The 17,264-nt window shown below is 45.7% G+C and overlaps 2 protein-coding genes across 5 annotated transcripts in view; one reads left to right on the top strand and one right to left on the bottom strand.

Moving 5' to 3' along the window:
• Positions 1-1,566: 1,566 nt before the first annotated feature.
• UNC119B (unc-119 lipid binding chaperone B) lies at positions 1,567-10,816 on the bottom strand. Of its 4 annotated transcripts, none has more exons than XR_003859232.1 (6): positions 10,442-10,816; positions 6,257-6,370; positions 5,988-6,105; positions 5,577-5,707; positions 5,023-5,266; positions 1,567-3,955 (listed from the first exon to the last, which is right to left on the bottom strand). XR_003859232.1 is itself a non-coding variant. In XM_029620124.1 (5 exons), exons 1-5 carry the CDS (start codon positions 10,644-10,646, stop codon positions 5,154-5,156), a joined length of 723 nt encoding a protein of 240 aa, XP_029475984.1. In that variant the 5' UTR covers positions 10,647-10,810; the 3' UTR covers positions 4,554-5,153. The 4 variants fall into 4 exon arrangements, 1 of the variants encoding a protein (XP_029475984.1); XR_003859230.1 differs by having other exon boundaries at positions 5,535-5,707; positions 10,442-10,810; XR_003859231.1 differs by having other exon boundaries at positions 1,567-1,941; positions 5,535-5,707; positions 10,442-10,810.
• Positions 10,817-10,860: 44 nt separating this feature from the next.
• The window catches only part of ACADS (acyl-CoA dehydrogenase short chain), a 54,274-nt gene continuing 47,870 nt past the window's right edge, over positions 10,861-17,264 (top strand). The window contains exons 1-2 of the mRNA XM_029620123.1: positions 10,861-11,020; positions 11,347-11,513. Of these exons, the coding sequence (XP_029475983.1) occupies positions 10,972-11,020; positions 11,347-11,513 (216 nt within the window). The 5' untranslated portion in view covers positions 10,861-10,971. The remainder of the gene's footprint in view (positions 11,021-11,346; positions 11,514-17,264) is intronic.

Below are 17,264 nucleotides of genomic sequence, written 5' to 3'. Positions count from 1 at the left end.
TTCTCAGCTTCCTGCACCCGCTGCCTTTCAGCTACTTCAGCAAAGACCTCGCCGGGAACCGGCTACCGGACCAAGGCACACCTCTGAGGGATCTCGGAAATCATCTCAGGAATTCTTAACTGGGGGAGGGACTTTTAGGTATCAACACAGGAGAGCAGGGCTCGATCTTTCTCCAATTTAAAAGTAAAATTTCTTCTTCTAAAAGGATACATTGAACCCCATGGGAAATCATGTCCACATCTGCTATGAGATGGAGAGATACTGAAGGCTGAGGTCACCTGAAGGGTGTATCTAGGGTGACGATAGCTTTGAAACCTGACTCAGTCTCCATCTGCTAGCAGGGGAGCATATAATCCCATTGGTCCTGAGTCCATCTGGCTACACGCTAGGAAAGAGCATTTTTTCTATTTATAATGCTAGGGTGCCTTCAGTGGGCCTTCTTGTTGACTGGGAATTTATTCCTAAGCCCGCTCTTGTTTTTTTTTCTGCTTTGGCATCATCGGCTAATCACCCCCCCCCCCCCCCAAAAAAAAAACAACAGAAGAGTGTGATGGTTGGACAGAGCCACTCAGATTGGGGGGTTGTTCTCCGCTGCCCCTGGCAGAATGCCTGCCCTCCGATGTGTCGCCTCAGGCTGCCTCAAAACTTCTCCAGGGTCCCAGATCTACCTGGGTATGACTATGCACAGGATACCAGTTTTAACCATGCAGACCCTAGTTTAGGAACAGCCACAACCCTGAGGAAATAAACAGTTTTCACAAGCTTCTCTGGCTGTTTTCAATAGAACATCCCCAGAAAAATAGATTGGCGTTTACTGCCATGGTCTCATCCATGGGAAAGACTTAATGTCCTGATTTCTCAGTCACCGTGTGCTTTGTTTAGTACTGTGAGTTGATAGCAGAACCTCCCATTTAGCTGAGGATTCTATTAAGTCTCTGAAGGATCTGCTTGGATCCACAGGTGAATGAGTAATTTTGTTTTCCTAGGGTGGACACCTTAGTGTGTTTGGTGGCACAGAGGTTCACCATGCTGGTGGAAGATAAAGCGGCTCTAAAGCCAGCACAGGACAAAAAAAATAGAATCTGTGCTTAAACAGACCTTCTGGTTGTCAGCATGGCTCTTTAGATCTCGGCATGTTGCTGTATTGTGGTGAGATCTGGACTGCAGTTGATATAGGAAGCCTGGGAAAAATTAAGGAAGGATTTCTGGCTGTTAAGAGCCAGGAACTGTGTGTCTAGTCAGTACTGAATATGATTTGGTGTGCACCTCGGCCAGAGGGGTAGTATTTTAATAGCAGTTCAGAGGATTAGCTAGGGATGCATCTGATTAGCAGTCTCTAAAATTAATTTAGTTGAGGTGCCCTTTGAAGGTTGGCTCTTCTTTGATGAAGAGCTGGAGAGATGGCAAGGTATGAACTGACAATATGCCAACATTCCCAGAAGATAGAACAGTCCCCATCCTGGAACTTCACCTCTCAAAAGTAGGTATTAAATCTCAAAGAGATTCTAGCCACTAATGTGACTAGCAGGAAGTATGTGTGAGATATAGACACAGGAAAAACCAACCAGCAGTACTATAAAATATTTATTATAAACTTGGTATATAACAAAAGCACAAATTTATAACCTATGGCTAGCCAGCTCCACAGAGAAACATCTTTTTCTGCCTAGATACTTAAATAAACAGGAGTTCTCTCTCACCCAAGCCAGTCTATTCCTCATTTTGGCCAAAAACGAAGGAAGCAGGATGCTGGTGTCCAATCAGTAGTTGGTGCTGTTGCTCTCTCCGATGCTGCTGTACTGTGTGTTGCTTTCACACAAATTATAGTCCTTTATTTCACAGGCTGTGCTGTATCTGATGCTGAAGTTTTTCCTCTTTCCAATTTCAGTAGAGATTCTTTGATCCATGCTTGGCTGAGCTATGTCAATGGCTGGTTATCACCTTCAGAAAACAGGAGAGAGATGTCTTTGTAGGCATATGTGGGAAACCATCTTTCTTGCGCAGGAATACAGTCCTTGAGTTAGTCATGCAGCTATTTAGCATTTGAGGAAATATTTTTTTGCAAGTGGTTATTAAATCTCCATGTTTCATGCTAAGTGTCCTTGAAGCTGCTGGGCATAATGTCTTTCTTCTGTAGGAAGATATAACTGTTTATATCATCCAGAAGTCTTTCCTGCATACTGGCTCAAAGCATGGAATCGGCTGACCATCCGTAACCTAACTAAGCCTCACGTTAATACTCATGTTTACCCCAGCTCTGTGCCACCCCCAACACTGGTAGTTGTGCAGTTGCCAGGTTCCAGAGGTGGGTTAGCACCAGAGCCCAGTGGGGACGCTCTATTTTGATTCAGTTCTCCTTCATGAATATGCTCAGAAGGTCCAGGAGCCATCAGGCAAAAGAGATGACTGGATTGGCTCCCTCCTTCCCCTTCAGAAACCCAACCAGACGCAGATTTTTTTTGGTGTACCTTGGTTTTCTAAATTGTCAATTTTATATGAGGCTTCTTGATTGTGCCTCTCCAGAAAAATCTATCTTGCAGCCTGCACTTCTTAAGGAGATCTCGAGTTTCTCCATGACTTCCAATTGTGACAAGGAATCCCAAACTGAAGCCAACAAGTCTGCAACATTCTCCACTCCCCCCCCACCCACGTTTGGAGTTAATATCTGTAGTGAGTTTCTCCAAGAAGGAATGAAACATGGCTGGGAATTTCTGTGCATCTAGAGGAATTGCTAAGGTAGGCCACTCATCCCCTGAAGCCTCATGGCCTTGCTCTTCTGATTTCTCTACAGCAACACTTTTAGGTTGTCTTTCTGCTTTCCTGAATTGGTCTTCTGAGAAAAAACGTAAAGATTTCTTTAGGGATTTTTTTGGTCATATTTTCAATGACAGAGCTAATAATATTGAAGGGGGGGGGGATTTTTAGCCCTTTACCCAAGGAGCTCAGCTCATGCACATCTGCTCAGTGCTAACACATCATGTGACCCCCATCAGTCCATTTTTTTGCCTTCGTTTCTCAGACAGATTCTGAGGACTATGCACTTAACCACTTGGACATAAGGAGACATCTTTAAGATATCTCAAGTAACTAGCACTTTCTGGAAATCTGATCCTTTTTTCATCCTTATAGTGGAACGTAGAAAAATGGGGCTACCACTAGAGCTATGGTGGCACTCTAGCTTATAGCAGGTTATATGGAGTCTGGCACTCCACTGCCAAAGCAGATGTGGGATTGTTCCTCGAGCGCATAGGCTTCTTCATGGGCAGAGTTTTAATTGGTCTCCCTGGAGATCTGTAGAGCAGCAACTTGGTTTGTACTTCATACATTTCATTTATTTATTTATTTTTTAACCATTTGGATATGCAGGCTAAAGTGGAAGCATCCTTCACCGCGGTGGTTTTGCGAGGGGCTTGGGCAGCTTCCCACCCTATTAGGAAGTAGCTTGAGTTCATTCCAATTGTTTAGACTGGTCTGACTGGATGAAGAGGAAGGTGAAATTAGTACTTATCTGATAATTTCCTTTCCTGGAATATAGTCAGACCAGTCCAGGACCCTTCCTATGCTGCTGCTATCTGCAGTGTCTTCATTCACTCTTTGCATTGCAGAAGATGTTTTACAGGTAAATAAATGAAATTAGAAAGCATGATCAATGCCTGTGCTTTGCTGCAGGTGAGTGCTGTAGCTGAGTGATTTCTTATGCTACTGTTGGAGACTATTTGTTTCTTCTTCCTTAGTCGTCTGGAAGTTCACAGGTTAAAAAAAAAAATATATCAAAATAATTAGTATTATGGTTTAGTTGTTGGTTCTATTAAAGTTGTCCACAGTTGGCTTGTTATAGAAATACTGTCAGGCTAGTATCAGCACTGAGGTATATAAGGAGTCACATCAGCAAGCCTGTTGATCTGTGTCCATCTGCTGGCTGGCGTGCATAACCGGATTGTCTGGACTAGTCTGACTATATTCAAGGAAAGGAAATCAGGTAAGCAGTAATTTCACCATATATTAAAAAAAAAAAAAAAAAAAAAATTACATTTTTTAAAATAAAATTTGACTAAACCAGAAATTAAATTATAGCATTTTCATACTTTTTGGAATCAAAGAAAACATATGTGATTCATCACAGCTCCATTGTAAGAGTTCTGTCATGGGTCAGCTGGAGCAGTACACAAGCATTTGAACTCTGCCATCTATGGCCAGCTGAGACTGACTGGATCCAGCTCAGTGCCATCATTAACCATTGTCTACTGGAGTGCAAAAGGGCTGGAGGAGCTGCCTCCTACAACATGCAGGACAGCAAAGCTTCTTCCCTCCCCATACATCTTCTGACTGTTTGATGTGGGAATAGGATTTAATCATGGTTCATTCCAGCTGCATACATCTCTTTACAGGAGTCATATTTCCTTCAACACTCATGTTTGGCTCTCCCATTAATGTGGTGAAGAGTTAAGTGACAGGGTTGGATCCCTGCTCTTCCAAAACCATCTCACAACAACTACTGGGCTAGGTATATGGTAGTTAGACCAGACATCCCAAAGTCACAACAAACAAATTGATTTAGCCCAATTTCTCTGATGTTTAATACGGACAGGTCAAGGCACCAGCATGCATGGATCCAACATCTCTCAGCCACAGCTTGAAGGTGGAATGATCAATGGCCTCCAGTATAGGTATTTCCTCCTGTCTATACATTTCTTAGCAAAGAGCTTCCAAGCTACAAGACCACCCAATTCTTCTCTGGATCACACACTGTTCTCCTCAAACTGAGGAATGAACAGGGTAACAAAAGAGCAACATACCTCAGCCACAGCAGCAATGGGTTGCAATCCCCACAGACTGAGGTTACTGCAATGGCTACTAAGCTCTAAAAAGGAGCCCAGTCTGACTACCAGACAAAGCACAGCAGTAAGAACAGCAAGAAAAATAGAAGCCATACATAGATGTATAAAACTTAGCAGTAAATAAATAAAGCTTTTCTTGGAATTAGACGCAGACTCACTCTGCCAAGTTATTGAGCCATAGTACCTTTAAGGATATTGTGAGAAACCTGCACTGTGATAGCGCCACAAGATCTGCTGAAGCTGCTCTTCCAGTTCTCATCAGTGCATCACTCCCCAACACAAACAGTGCAGAGTCCAGCAGGCAGAGGACCAACATTATTGCCCCCCATTGTAGGCGTAGTCTGCTTTGTTGTGCATGATCAGCTTGTTGTCCACAAAGTAGAAACTGTCTGAGCGGGTTTCATAAGGATTCTCAACCATCAAGCGTACTGTGGGATAAAGAAAGAGATAATCAGACACGATTGCTAACCGCCACTAACTGGTTAGAAGTCTCAGCAGCAGGGAGGTGAAGGACTGCATAAATACTGAAATAACGCCACTCTCTAGTCTATTATTGATCCCATGTTAATAGGCCACTGTGAGTGGGAAACACACTGCTGCACCTGGGGTGGAGGCGGCATGTGTCCATGTGTTAGACTGAACAGGGGAATATGTATCAAGGTACTCAGAGAACAGTTGGGGTTAGGAACTACATACTCAGGTCCTCAGAGAGCTGGGGAAACTCGTAGATGTGCTCACACGTGTTCCTGCTGTTAGGGATGCAGAAGCCAAAGTCAAAATCGAAACTCTTTAGCACATGGTCTCGGAAGTAATGCCTCTCGATCATACGGAAACTTGTCACTGGCCTATCCCCCACAGTGAATTCCACTCTGCAAGCAAAGGGTCAACAGAAGCACTTGATGAGATTAGTAACTCCTCCTCCCACATTAACTCACATGGCTGAGGAGCCAGAAAAAGCATTCTCAAACGATTCCTCATGGAGAAAGAACAGCAAGTTAAGCACCCCCACTCTGCACCTCCTGAGTGAGAAATCACCAGATAAATGAAAAAAAAAATAAAAAAAGAAGAGAGTTGTCAGGTCTTATAGACCTGACAACTCTCTATACAAGGGATGAAGAGGAATACTCAGGCCCTCTTAAGGTAACTCACGTCGCTCCTACTGTCCGAAGTCTAAGAAAGGCTGGTGTGAACTGATAGCGAACAAAGCGGCCTGCGCTGGTGTCCAGCTCTTCACTTGCTGACTCCTCTTCCTCCTCTTCTTCTTGTTCTGAAGCATTAAAGTGTGTGCAAGTGCATTAATAAAGGGTTTGGGGATCTAAACACCTGCACTAGGCTCAATGCCTAACACTAGAGCCAGAGTAGGAGGTTGAATACTGGCCTCCTCAGTTGCTCACTAGCCACAAAGCTTGAAAATATACCTGAAGTTGAAGGCTTGGCAATCTCAAAAAGCACGGTACCAGTTTCCAGGTCTCGAATCTTGAAGCGGGTGAAATCTATGTTGTAAATATTATCTTCTGGTTTACATAAATAATCTAATGAGAAAGAAAAATGCTACTTAGAAGACTTAACAATCCGCTTATATCAGAGCAGCCATGCTAAGCAAATTACAATAAAACATATACAAATAAAAAGCATAAAACAAGTTCATACAAAACACCATTACAAACAAAACGCTCAGAGTGCATGTAAAGAGGAAAAGCTCCCATAACCTTTGATTTGCTGCATTACCACAAGTGGACTGGGAGGGAAATTCCCTACCCCCCTGTCCATACTCCCTCTTTCTTCCCGTCCTCCCTGACCCCTTAGAAGGTCATACCTTTTTTTTTCCCCTTTAAGAACTTACGCCAGCAGGCTGTCGGCACGCAATCCCCTGGCATAGCAGCAAATGGCTGTTGTACTGGCTGACTCCAGCTCCGCCCCATCCCGCCTACTGGACCATCCCTGTGAGGCCCGCCTCGTGAGTGCGCAACAGGGGTCACAAGCGTGGCCGGGCCCCTTCTAAAATGCATGCAGAGCACGCAAGGCCCAGCCACACACGTAACCCCCAGATTTTATGTGCGCGCGGGGGGGGGGGGGGGGGGGGGCGGGCTGTATTTAAAACTCACCCGTAAATGAGTAACATTAGGATACTCAGCCTAATACAGCACTCTATAGAAATCTGTATCACTTTCTAGCTGTAACATCATGTGGTAAATAAAATGGAAGAAATCTAATGTCACCACAATTTTCAGAATTAACTTAACAGAGGTTCTAAAAATTGTATATATAATTACTAACATCTAACTTCTTATGAATTATATTTTGCTACTTTTGGGGTTTAGTGACAGGCCTGGTAATATTATGCTTTACAAAAAGGTATTGGATAATTTCTTTATTATTGGTGACCAGATTATTAATTGCCCCTAAATGGAAGCATACTGATTTAAGATGGAGCATTTAGCTGCTCTTGTTAATAATAAAATTACATAATTTAAGAACAATTGGAATCCTTTTATGACATTTATAGAGCATGTTTTTTTCCAGTGATCCCTAATACTTTCAAACTGTCTTTTTTTTAATTATAACGAGTTTAACAACTCAGCATATATATACACACACACATATATATATATATGCTGAGTTGTTAAACTCGTTATAATTTAAAAAAAGACAGGTTGAAAGTATTAACACAGCAATACAGCAGATGATGGCAGGTAAAGACCAACTAGCCCATCCACTCTGCCTAGTTATTCCTCTCCACACTGCAAGGATGTATCCCGACTGCCAATCACAGAAACCTGGCTACTTACTGCGCTCCTTATCCAAGTTGGTCCAAACATCATAAAGATGTAAGATATAAGATTCCCAAAAGAAGCTCTTCAATACTGACCTACAGGAAAGAGAAATCCAGGCAGACCTAGGAAAAGATGGAGCAATGAAAACGAAACAGGTGCTGCTGCCTAACAGGATAGATGACTATACTGACTGTCCCATCTTTCCCAGAAAGATGGAACAATGATCTATAATAAAGGATTTGGATTCTGAATGTAATTAGCTTTCCAACCCAAGCTCAAAGTGAGTTACATTTCCATGCCCCAGAGAGTTTTCAATGTAAGTTTGTACCTGAGGCAACAGAGTGAAGCAGCCTGCCCAAGGTCACAACGAGTGTCAGTGGAAGGAGGAGTTGAACCCTGGCTTTCATGATTCCCAGCCTGCTCTTCTAATAATTAGGCTACTCTTATGATAGATGATAACGCTATCTTACTGCACTCTGAAATATGGTTCAACAGTAATCTATAATAAAGCTGGAACAAGCATGTCTGCCTAAGCTGAGATAGATGATAATGCCAAGTATCCCACTGTCCCATAAAAGTAAGAGTGTCTGATCTATAGTAAAGCCAGAACAGGCACTGTGCTAGGATAGATGACAGTCCCGACTATCCCAATGTAGCCTGAAAGATGGCACAATAGTGATCTGTAATGAAGCCAGAAAACTTAAAGATAGATGGTGATGATGATTGTCCCATTGTATCCTAAAAGATGGAGTGATGGTAAAAGGTGCTAAACTGAGATGGAGAAGAACCATGATCCAAGTCAGTCTTTATTTTCTTCTTCACTGGGTCTCTTGCCTCCTGGGTAAATGAGTATACTGAATCTTGTACTTAATCCAAAACCATGCTGCTCTCCATATTTTATCTCCAAACAGTTTCCAAAACAAGATATTGCCTAAACATCCAGCCTCCTAAATCCCATGGCTTGCTGAACAGAACTCAACCACCATTAAGCTGGCAGTATTATGCATATAAAATATGAAAATGGTAAGTAAAATCTTATTATTTAATCATTTAAATATTAATATTTGCTGGCATAGGCAGGTGACCTGCTCAAGTCTTTAATTTCCCTTTTCTGGCAAGGCTGCTTTTGGCTGGACAGTGTGCAAAGGCACATTGGAGAAGTATGGAGAGTACACAGGCAGGTCTGCAGAACCCCACTTGCAGGCTATATTTATCATTTCATTTAATGAGGCTATTGTTAAAAATATCAGCACCTCTCCATGTTCATTAAAGTTTGTTTGAACTATGGTCCATTGGAGAAAAATGTTTTTTCACTCTATGCACAATTAAGCTTTGGAATTTGTTGCCAGAGGGTGTGGGTTGTACAGTTAGTGTAACTGGGTTTAAAAAAGGTTTGGATAAGTTCTTGGAGGAGGTCCATTAACTGCTATTAAACAAGCTGACATACGGGCCGATACAGTAAAGTCCGCGGGAGAGCGGATGAACGCCTGCTCTCCCGGCGCGCGCGATTCACTATGCAAATTAGATGGCGCGGTAGAAACGGGGAAAAAGAGGCGCTGGGGACACTATCACGTCCCTAGCGCCTCCTTTTTGACAGGAGCGGCGGCTGTCAGCAGGTTTGACAGCCAACGTCGGTTCTCGAGCCCACTGAGAGCTACAGGCTCGGAAACTGGCAAAATTGAGCGTCCGGTTTTCGGCCCGACAGCCGCGGGCTGAATTCAAATTTTATTTATTTATTTATTTTAAACTTTTTTTACTCTTCGGGACCTCTGACTTAATATCGCCATGAGATTAAGTCGGAGGGTGCACAGAAAAGCAGTTTTTACTGCTTTTCTGTGCACTTTCCCGGTGCTGGAAGAAATTAGCGCCGACCTTTGGGTCGGCGCTAATTTCTGAAAGTAAAATGTGCAGCTTGGCTGCACATTTTACTTTCTGTATCCCGCGCGCATACCTAATAGGGCCACATGTTGAGGGCGCGCGTTTTCCTCCCCTTACTGAATAAGGGGTAAGGGAAAATGCGCGTTCAATAGCAGGCTAACAGTGTGCTCCTTCGGAGCGCACTGTACTGTATCGGCCTGTAAGGGAATAGTCACTGCTATTACTGGTATCAGTAGCATGGGATCCACGGTTACACACTTAGTGTTTGGGTACTTGCCAGGTAGCCTGGATTGGCCACTGTTAGAAACAGGAAACTGGGCTTGATGGATTCTTGATCTGACCCAATATGGGAATTATGTTCTTATGTTATCCCAAACTCCTTAGAAGCCTAAAGCTGCTGCACTACTACTGTTCTGGAATGCAACTGCCACACAATGCAGGTTGCCCCAGTGCTTCTTTACCATCCTGGGTTTGTGAACGTAGATCTCATACTTAATCCAACACTCAAGCCTCCCTCATCCTATGTCCTACTACCACCAAAACCAGCAAGTCTGTTGTCCAAATATCGATTTTTTCCAAGGTCCTTCTTAACAATACCCGAACACCAACAACCTGCCGGCTCTGACCCAGTTGGTTTCTGGGGAGTTGTGGCTTGCTGGTACTAATCTTACAGTAAAGTTGGGTCGCATTCCCTCTCTGTGTTTGAGGGAGTGAAGGGATAATTACTGCAATCGCCCCATACCACCGAATACAACAGCCTATAAGGACCAATTAGGGCATTTCAGTGTATCCTACATCACACCCGAGGATCGCCGGCCTTTCCTAAATCACCCTCTTTAATGGCAATAGAAGCGGGGAAAGTTTCCGCGGCCTCCTTATTCCGGTACATTAGGAAGAGGTCCGCCACGTACCACCGAGAGCTGAACTGCCTTCGCCACCCCCAGTACTTACTTTCCGTGACCCGGACCAGGCCCAGGACATGCTCCGGGCTCAGGCTGTCCAACGCCAGCAGATCCTGCTCGGTGAGCGAGGACTCCCCATTCTCGCCGGCGGGGGTGCGTCGGGATTTAAGCCGTTTCAGCACGCTACCGCCCGCCTTCTTCTTGTCGTCCTTGGCCGGCGGTGCCTGCGTTGCCTTCGCCTTCGGGCCGCTCATCGCTCTCAAGATGGCGCCGCCGCCCGCGCGCCGTAACTATGGAGAGATGGCAGCGCCGGGTCAAAGGGCAGCGGCGCCGTTACCTGGTAACGCCCACCTGGGCGCAAGGCCTAGAAGGCCCACGGAGCTTGCCCTCGATTAAAGATGGCGGCAAGAGGCGGGGCTGAGGTAGCAGGTTTGCGCGAATGAGAAGAGGGCTATGGGTGCTGGCTGCCCACCCTCTCCTGGGGTCGCGGTGATCCGACGAAGTTTCGCACCGGAAGTAATTGGTGAACACGCAGGAAATAGAGCGCACAGGGTCAGAGTCCAAAGGAAAGACAGGAGAATGGCAGGGGGGACATTACATGCACTGATTCGGAGCACGGCCTGCAGGGGTGAGCAGCATATGGTGGAGGGAAGAGAAAGGGCGATAAAGGCAGGGGGACAGTGAGAGGACGAGCCATAATGGTGGTAGGGTAAGATGAAGAATGTTTGAGATGGGAGCTATGAAGGCAGAAAAAGAGAGGAAGGGCGATAAAGGCTGAGGAGCAAGAATGGTGAGGAGGAGAAGAGGCGATAAAGATGGTGGGAGATAACGAGGAGGAGAATTGGTGGCAGAGTGAGGAGAAAAGATAACAGTGAAGGGTAAAAGGTGAGATCAATGAAAGTGGCAGGAGCAAGAGGGTGGTGGCTGTGATCTCACCTTGACTTCTGTCTCCAGCGCTGCGCTGTAGCTTCGGTCCACGCCGCTTGCACACCATGTACCGCATGGCCGAGCTGCCAGAAACTCACCAAATGCTGCGCCAGACGTGCCGGGACTTTGCTGAAAAGGAGCTGGTTCCAATTGCGGCACAAGCGGACCGGGAGCATCGTTTCCCTACAGAACAAGTAAGGTCTCTCCCATTTTTCCTATAGCCCTGTGAATCTGACTTCGGTGCGGAGCAAACTGATTGAAACTATTCTTAAAAACGGAATTATTGACACATCGCCGGATATGGGTTTTGCAAAGGTAAATTTGCTTACCAATTTACTAGATTTTTTTTTTTTTGGGAAGATGTAACCATTCAGACAGAGATGAAACAGTTGATATAGTGAATTTGGATTTTCAGAAGGCATTTAACAAAGTCCATCATGAGACACTCCTCAGGAAATTGGGAGGTCATGGGGCTGGAGTCCTAGTTTGGCAAGAAACAGAGGCTAGAACAAACAACCAAATGGAGAAAAGTTGTTAAGGGTGTGCTCCAGAGCTCTGGCTTTAAACCTGTGCATATTCATAAATGATCTGGAGAAAGCAGATAGGTGCACAAGTGGTATTCTCCTCAGTCTCCCCAGTTAAGGATAAACACTCAGGCAGGGAAGCTCACATTTTGGAGATAAATGAATGGGTGTATCATGGGATGATATTTCAAGAATTGCTGACCAGAGATGGAATCCACTTGTCAAAAAAGGAGCATAGCATCTTTCAACACAGAATGGCAAACTTACTGAAGAGGGCTGTAAACTAGAATAAACAGAGATGAACCCTAAGGTAAGTAAAATTTTAAATACTCATATAGAAATGGGAAATAAGGGGAAAAAAAGAGCAATATTTGGAAAGCTATGTATACTAATGCTCTTAGTATGGGGAATAAAGTCCTGGATCTAGAGGTAGTAATGAAAAAAGCTGATGTAGACATGGTGGTTGTCAGAGACCTGGTACACAGAAAACCATAACTGGGATATAGTTATAAAATGCTACAGTCTGTTCAGGAAGGGCCGGGTAGGAGCAAAGGAAGGAGACTGGGCATTATATATATAAAAAACCAATATTAAAGCAACAGCATTGCATTGCTTTTGAGATAAGGAGAAGGCACTGAAGGTTAATCTGGAAAGAGGGGAATGGAACATCTGTTTATAGTAGTATAATATACAGATCTCCACCCCAGCCAGAGATGGATAATGGAGGATATTCACAAGATTGCAGTGAAAGGGGAGGTGCTGCTGCTTGGGGATTTTAATCTTCCGGATGATGATTGGGACATCTCAGCTGCAGTATCTTCTAGAAGTAGGGAGATCCTGGATTCTCTGCAAGGAGAACTATTCTGTCAGCTGGTAACAGAACTACATGGGAAAGGGCTTTATTGGACCTGGTGCTTACCAACGGGAATAGTATTTGATAGTGTAGTGGATGATCATCTGGGATCCAGTAATCATCAGATGGTGTGGTTTAATATTTGGATGCAAGAAATGAAGGTGCATTTTAAGACAAGGATCCTAGCCTTCAGGAAATCTCTCTTAAAATGGACGAATACCTCAAGGAGTTATTAGATAGGAAAATCTAGGAGAAGTAGAAGGGCAGTAGCAAAACTAAAAGGAGATATCATAAGGTTGATTTATGGGTTGCGATGGGGAATGGATGTGAAACCATACATGGAACAGCTACATTGGTTGCCAATAGCCCAGCAAATCTATTTCAAAATTATATTGTTCTGCATAAAGCTGTTTATAAGGTAGATATCTCTGAGAGAGCATCTGGCTAAGTTCCAAGATCATTGCGATCACAAACTTGGAAATTGCTTGTTCCTGTTTGTACTCCAAATCAGTCCAGACAAGTGTGTTTTGCATTCCTACCAGCAGATGGAGGCAAAAACCCAAAGACTTTGAGGCACTGCTACATAACTGAGAGTGCCACCTGCAGTCCCTCAGTATTTTTCTGTCTTTAGCAGATGGTAGAGGTGCAAATCTGCAGTCTAGAGTTTAGGGAAACCCCCCCCCAAACTATTTAGGAAAAGAAGAGATGTTCCTTTGTGGGCCATCCCTCAGGTTGAGCCAGGTAAGCAGGGTGATGGTGATCCCTTGGCAGCTTGACCCACAGCGATTTCAGGGGTCTGACAGCCAGGGATCCTGGCTCCCTCTGATTTCCTGAAGGCTTCTTTCCAGAAGAGTGACCAGCAGAAGGGAAGTGTCCTTTTGGTTCTATTTCTGTGCAGGAGTTGCTCTCTCTTTTAAGAGTTAAAAAAAAAAAAAAAAAGTCTGCAGTGACAGCTTTTGGGCCATTCCTTGCAGGGCAGGCCAGAGCTGGGAAAGAAGCGATTCAGAGGCGGTGAGTAGCAGTGGGCTGCTCAAGGAGCCGAAGGCTGTGCTGGCCTGTGTCCTCCTCTCATTGTCCGCATGCAGTGACCGCATAATTGTTTGGCAGCATTTTAGCAGGCCCAGACGCGTGTATTCAAGATGACACCAGCAGCAGGTTTCCAGCACGGGAAAGTGTGCCATGCTTGTGGCTTGTCCTGAGGGACAGCTTAATTCAGTGGAGGTATGCTGCGATTGTGCCTCTGTCGGTGAGGGGAAAGCATCAGTCAGGAGGGGGCTGACCTGGATCCTAGGGTTTCCCCTTCCCCATTGTCACCGATGCCACTGGTGTTTTCATCAGGACAGGAGTTAGAGGAGGAGGATCAGATGGCTAGCCCTTAGTTGGAGGAGGATGAAGTGGGATTTTCCATGGATTTTGTCCTCATGCACAAAGCATTTCTAGCCAAGAAGAGTGCGGGGGCTAAGCAGTCTGCGAGCCATCAGTCTTGGCCCACTGCAAAGGCACCAAGGACCTCTTCGGTTAGGGGTTCAGCAGATCTTCTGCGTCGCCTGGTCCACCCTGGTGGGGCTGGTGGTTCGGATGACTCTGACCTGGATGACCCTTGGGTGACTTCTGGGGTGGATCCGGTAACCGCAGTGAATGTCAATCCATGCATAGATAAGGGCATGGCAGATCCGGAGGAGAATCTAGTAGCTGAAGGGGATGACCCCCATGTGGTTCAGCTGTTCTGTAAGGAGAAGTTTAAGCTGCTTATTCTCCATGTCCTGAAAGAGCTGGTTATTAAGTTGGTCCAGAAGGAGTCTGATAATGAAGGGGTGGATGGCCTTCAGTGTCCTCCAAAAGCTTTCCCACTTCCAAAGAAGATCAAGAAGCTGGTAATCCGGGAATGGGATTTCCCAGAGGTAGGCTTGAAGGTGGCCAGGGCTATGGTGAAGTTGTATTCTCTAAGGAAGGAAGTTCTTCAGCTGTTGGGAGTTGCCCAAGGTGGATGCTTCAGTTTCAGCAGTCACCAAGAAAACTATCCTTGTGGCATTAAAGGACATGCAGGATGGTAAACTGGAAATTCTCCTGAAGTGGATGTTTGAAATTCAGCTTTGAGTATGTGAGCTGCGATCTGTAGTATCCTCAGGCAAAGGGTATGTTTGCACTGGGTCCAGAAGTCTCAGAGAAGTCCTCAGCCAACACTGGTTCTGATAGCCAGGCAACCTAGGTGGAGACTGGGATTGCATAGGTGGAAGATGCTCTTTATAACATGATCTGGACTTCGGTCAGGAATATCATTACAGCAGTCTCGGCATGCCATTTGTTGTGGTTGCGAAATTGGTCAGCTGATATGTGGACCAAGTCTCAGCTCTGTAATCTTTCCTTCCAGGTCCTTCTCGAACAACACATTTTCCTTGAACAATTGATTAAGGTGCTGGGACAGTCGAAGTATCATAAGCTGCCGGAGGACAGGAAGACTGCCCAGAAGACTCTTCTACCTTGTTCCCACTTTCGGGAAGGACAACGTTTTCATTCCCTGAAGGGTTCTGCACTGGTGGTGGGGCAGAAACAGGGATCTGAATGGCAGCAGTCCTTTCAGGGTGCCTGTAGAACTCCTAGAGAGAGCTCCGGCCAGGGGGCCAAGAACAGTAAGGCTTCTCAATGAAGCCAGCGGGGTTCACTCCCTCGATGTGGCGGTTGGGGGCTGTATCACTGTTTTATGAGGAGTGGGCCAGAATTACCTCTGCAAGAGGTAATAAGCGACATCTATGTGTTTAGAATTTTCTTTCCCCATCAGGGATGTGTTCATGATATCACACTGCGGGGCAAGAGGAAGGCAACAAGTGATTCGAGCTACATTAGGGTGCCTTCAGGAGCTGAGCATGATAGTGCCAGTTCCGACGATGGAACGAGGTCACGGAAGGTACTCAATTTTGTCATTCCAAAGAAGGAGGGGTCCTTTTGTCCCACCCATTCTCGATCTGCAGAAGGTAAATGTATCGTGTTCCCAGTTTCTGTATGGAAATGTTGTGGACTGTTATAGCGGCGGTTCGTCAAGGCAATTTCTGGCATTGCTGGACTTGATGGAAGCCTATCGCCACATTCCCATCAGGGAGGAGCATCAAATATTCCTGCGTTTTATGGTCCTGGGGCAACATTTACAGTTTTGTGCCCTCCCGTTTGTTTTGGCAAAGGCACCGTGCACGTTCACGAAGGTGATGGTGGCAACGGCTCTCTGCAGGGAGGAGATCCTAATTCATCCTTATCCGGATGACTGGCTGAATTGAGGAAAATCAATCCTTGGGCTGGGTGGTCAATTGGGCAAAGAGTCACCTGTGCCCTACCCAGACACTGGAATTACCTGGGGGTGAGATTTGATACCTGCATTGTCAAAGTTTCTCTCACCTCTTAGAGGATTCAGAAGTTGCAAGCTCAGGTATGACGATTGCTGCGGATGCCAGTTCCAGGACTTGGGATTATTTTCAGGTGATGGGGTCGATGGCGTCTACCTTGGATTTGGTGCCTTGCGCCTTTGCCCACATGCGTCCTCTGCAGGGAGTGCTGCTTTTGTGGTGGAATCTGTTGTCAGAGGAATTTCATTGACCACTGCCACTGCTGGGGGCCTCCAGGTCCAATCTCTCGTGGTGGCTGTGTCGGCCCAATTTGGAAAATGGGGTGGATCTGAAGGTTCTGAACTGGGTGGTGGTGATCACTGATGCCAGCCTTAAGGGTTGGGGAATGATCTGCTGGGGTCAGTCAGTGCAAGATCTATGGTCACCAGCTGAAGCAGCATGGTCTATCAACAGCGTTGGAGTTCCTTCCACTGGTCCACGGTCAGATGGTCAGAGCATTTTCAGGCAATGCCACTACAGTGGCCTATATCAGTTGGCAGAGGGGAACGAAGAGTCGCTCAGTGCCCAGGAAGCTCAGGAACGTTTTGTCTGGGCAGGACTACATTTGTAGGGGATAGCCACTTCTCATGTGTCAGGACAATGTTCAGGCTGGCAACAGCAGGACCCAGGAGAATGGGAGTTGTCAATGGAAGCCTTCAGTCATATCCACTCATGTTGGGTCAGTCCAAGCCTGGATCTGATGGCATCCAGGAGCAATGCCAAAGTGGCAAAGTTCTTCAGTTGCAGGCGAGAGGTTGGAGCCGAGGGCATAGATGCTCTTGTTCTTCCCTGGCCCACAGGGATTCTTCTGTATGTGTTCCCTCCGTGGCCTCTAATAATCCAGGTATCGAGAGGCATCTGGACCAAGTGGTTCTGGTTGTTCCAGAGTGGCCATGTTGCCCATAGTTTGCGGATCTGGTACAGCTTGCAGTGGTCAGGCCCCTGAGGTTGACTCAATTGCAGGGACTGTTAAGACAATGTCCTATTTTCTCGGATCGGGCAGATCTCACGGCTTGGCTTTTGAGAGGAGACATTTGCGATTGAAAGGTTACTCAGAACCAGTGATTTCCGCTTTGCTTCAGGCTAGGAGGCCGACCTACGTTTGTGGCATATGTCTGGGTGTGGAGTGTGTTTGACAACTGGTGTGTGGAGGAAGGCCTTGACCCGTTGTGGATGGATATTTCACAGATGTTG

This window comes from Rhinatrema bivittatum, chromosome 11, assembly GCF_901001135.1.
Source record: "Rhinatrema bivittatum chromosome 11, aRhiBiv1.1, whole genome shotgun sequence".
Taxonomy (NCBI): Eukaryota; Metazoa; Chordata; class Amphibia; order Gymnophiona; family Rhinatrematidae; genus Rhinatrema; species Rhinatrema bivittatum.
Note: the sequence above shows the minus strand (reverse complement) of the source record. Positions and strands in the feature narration are given on the sequence as shown.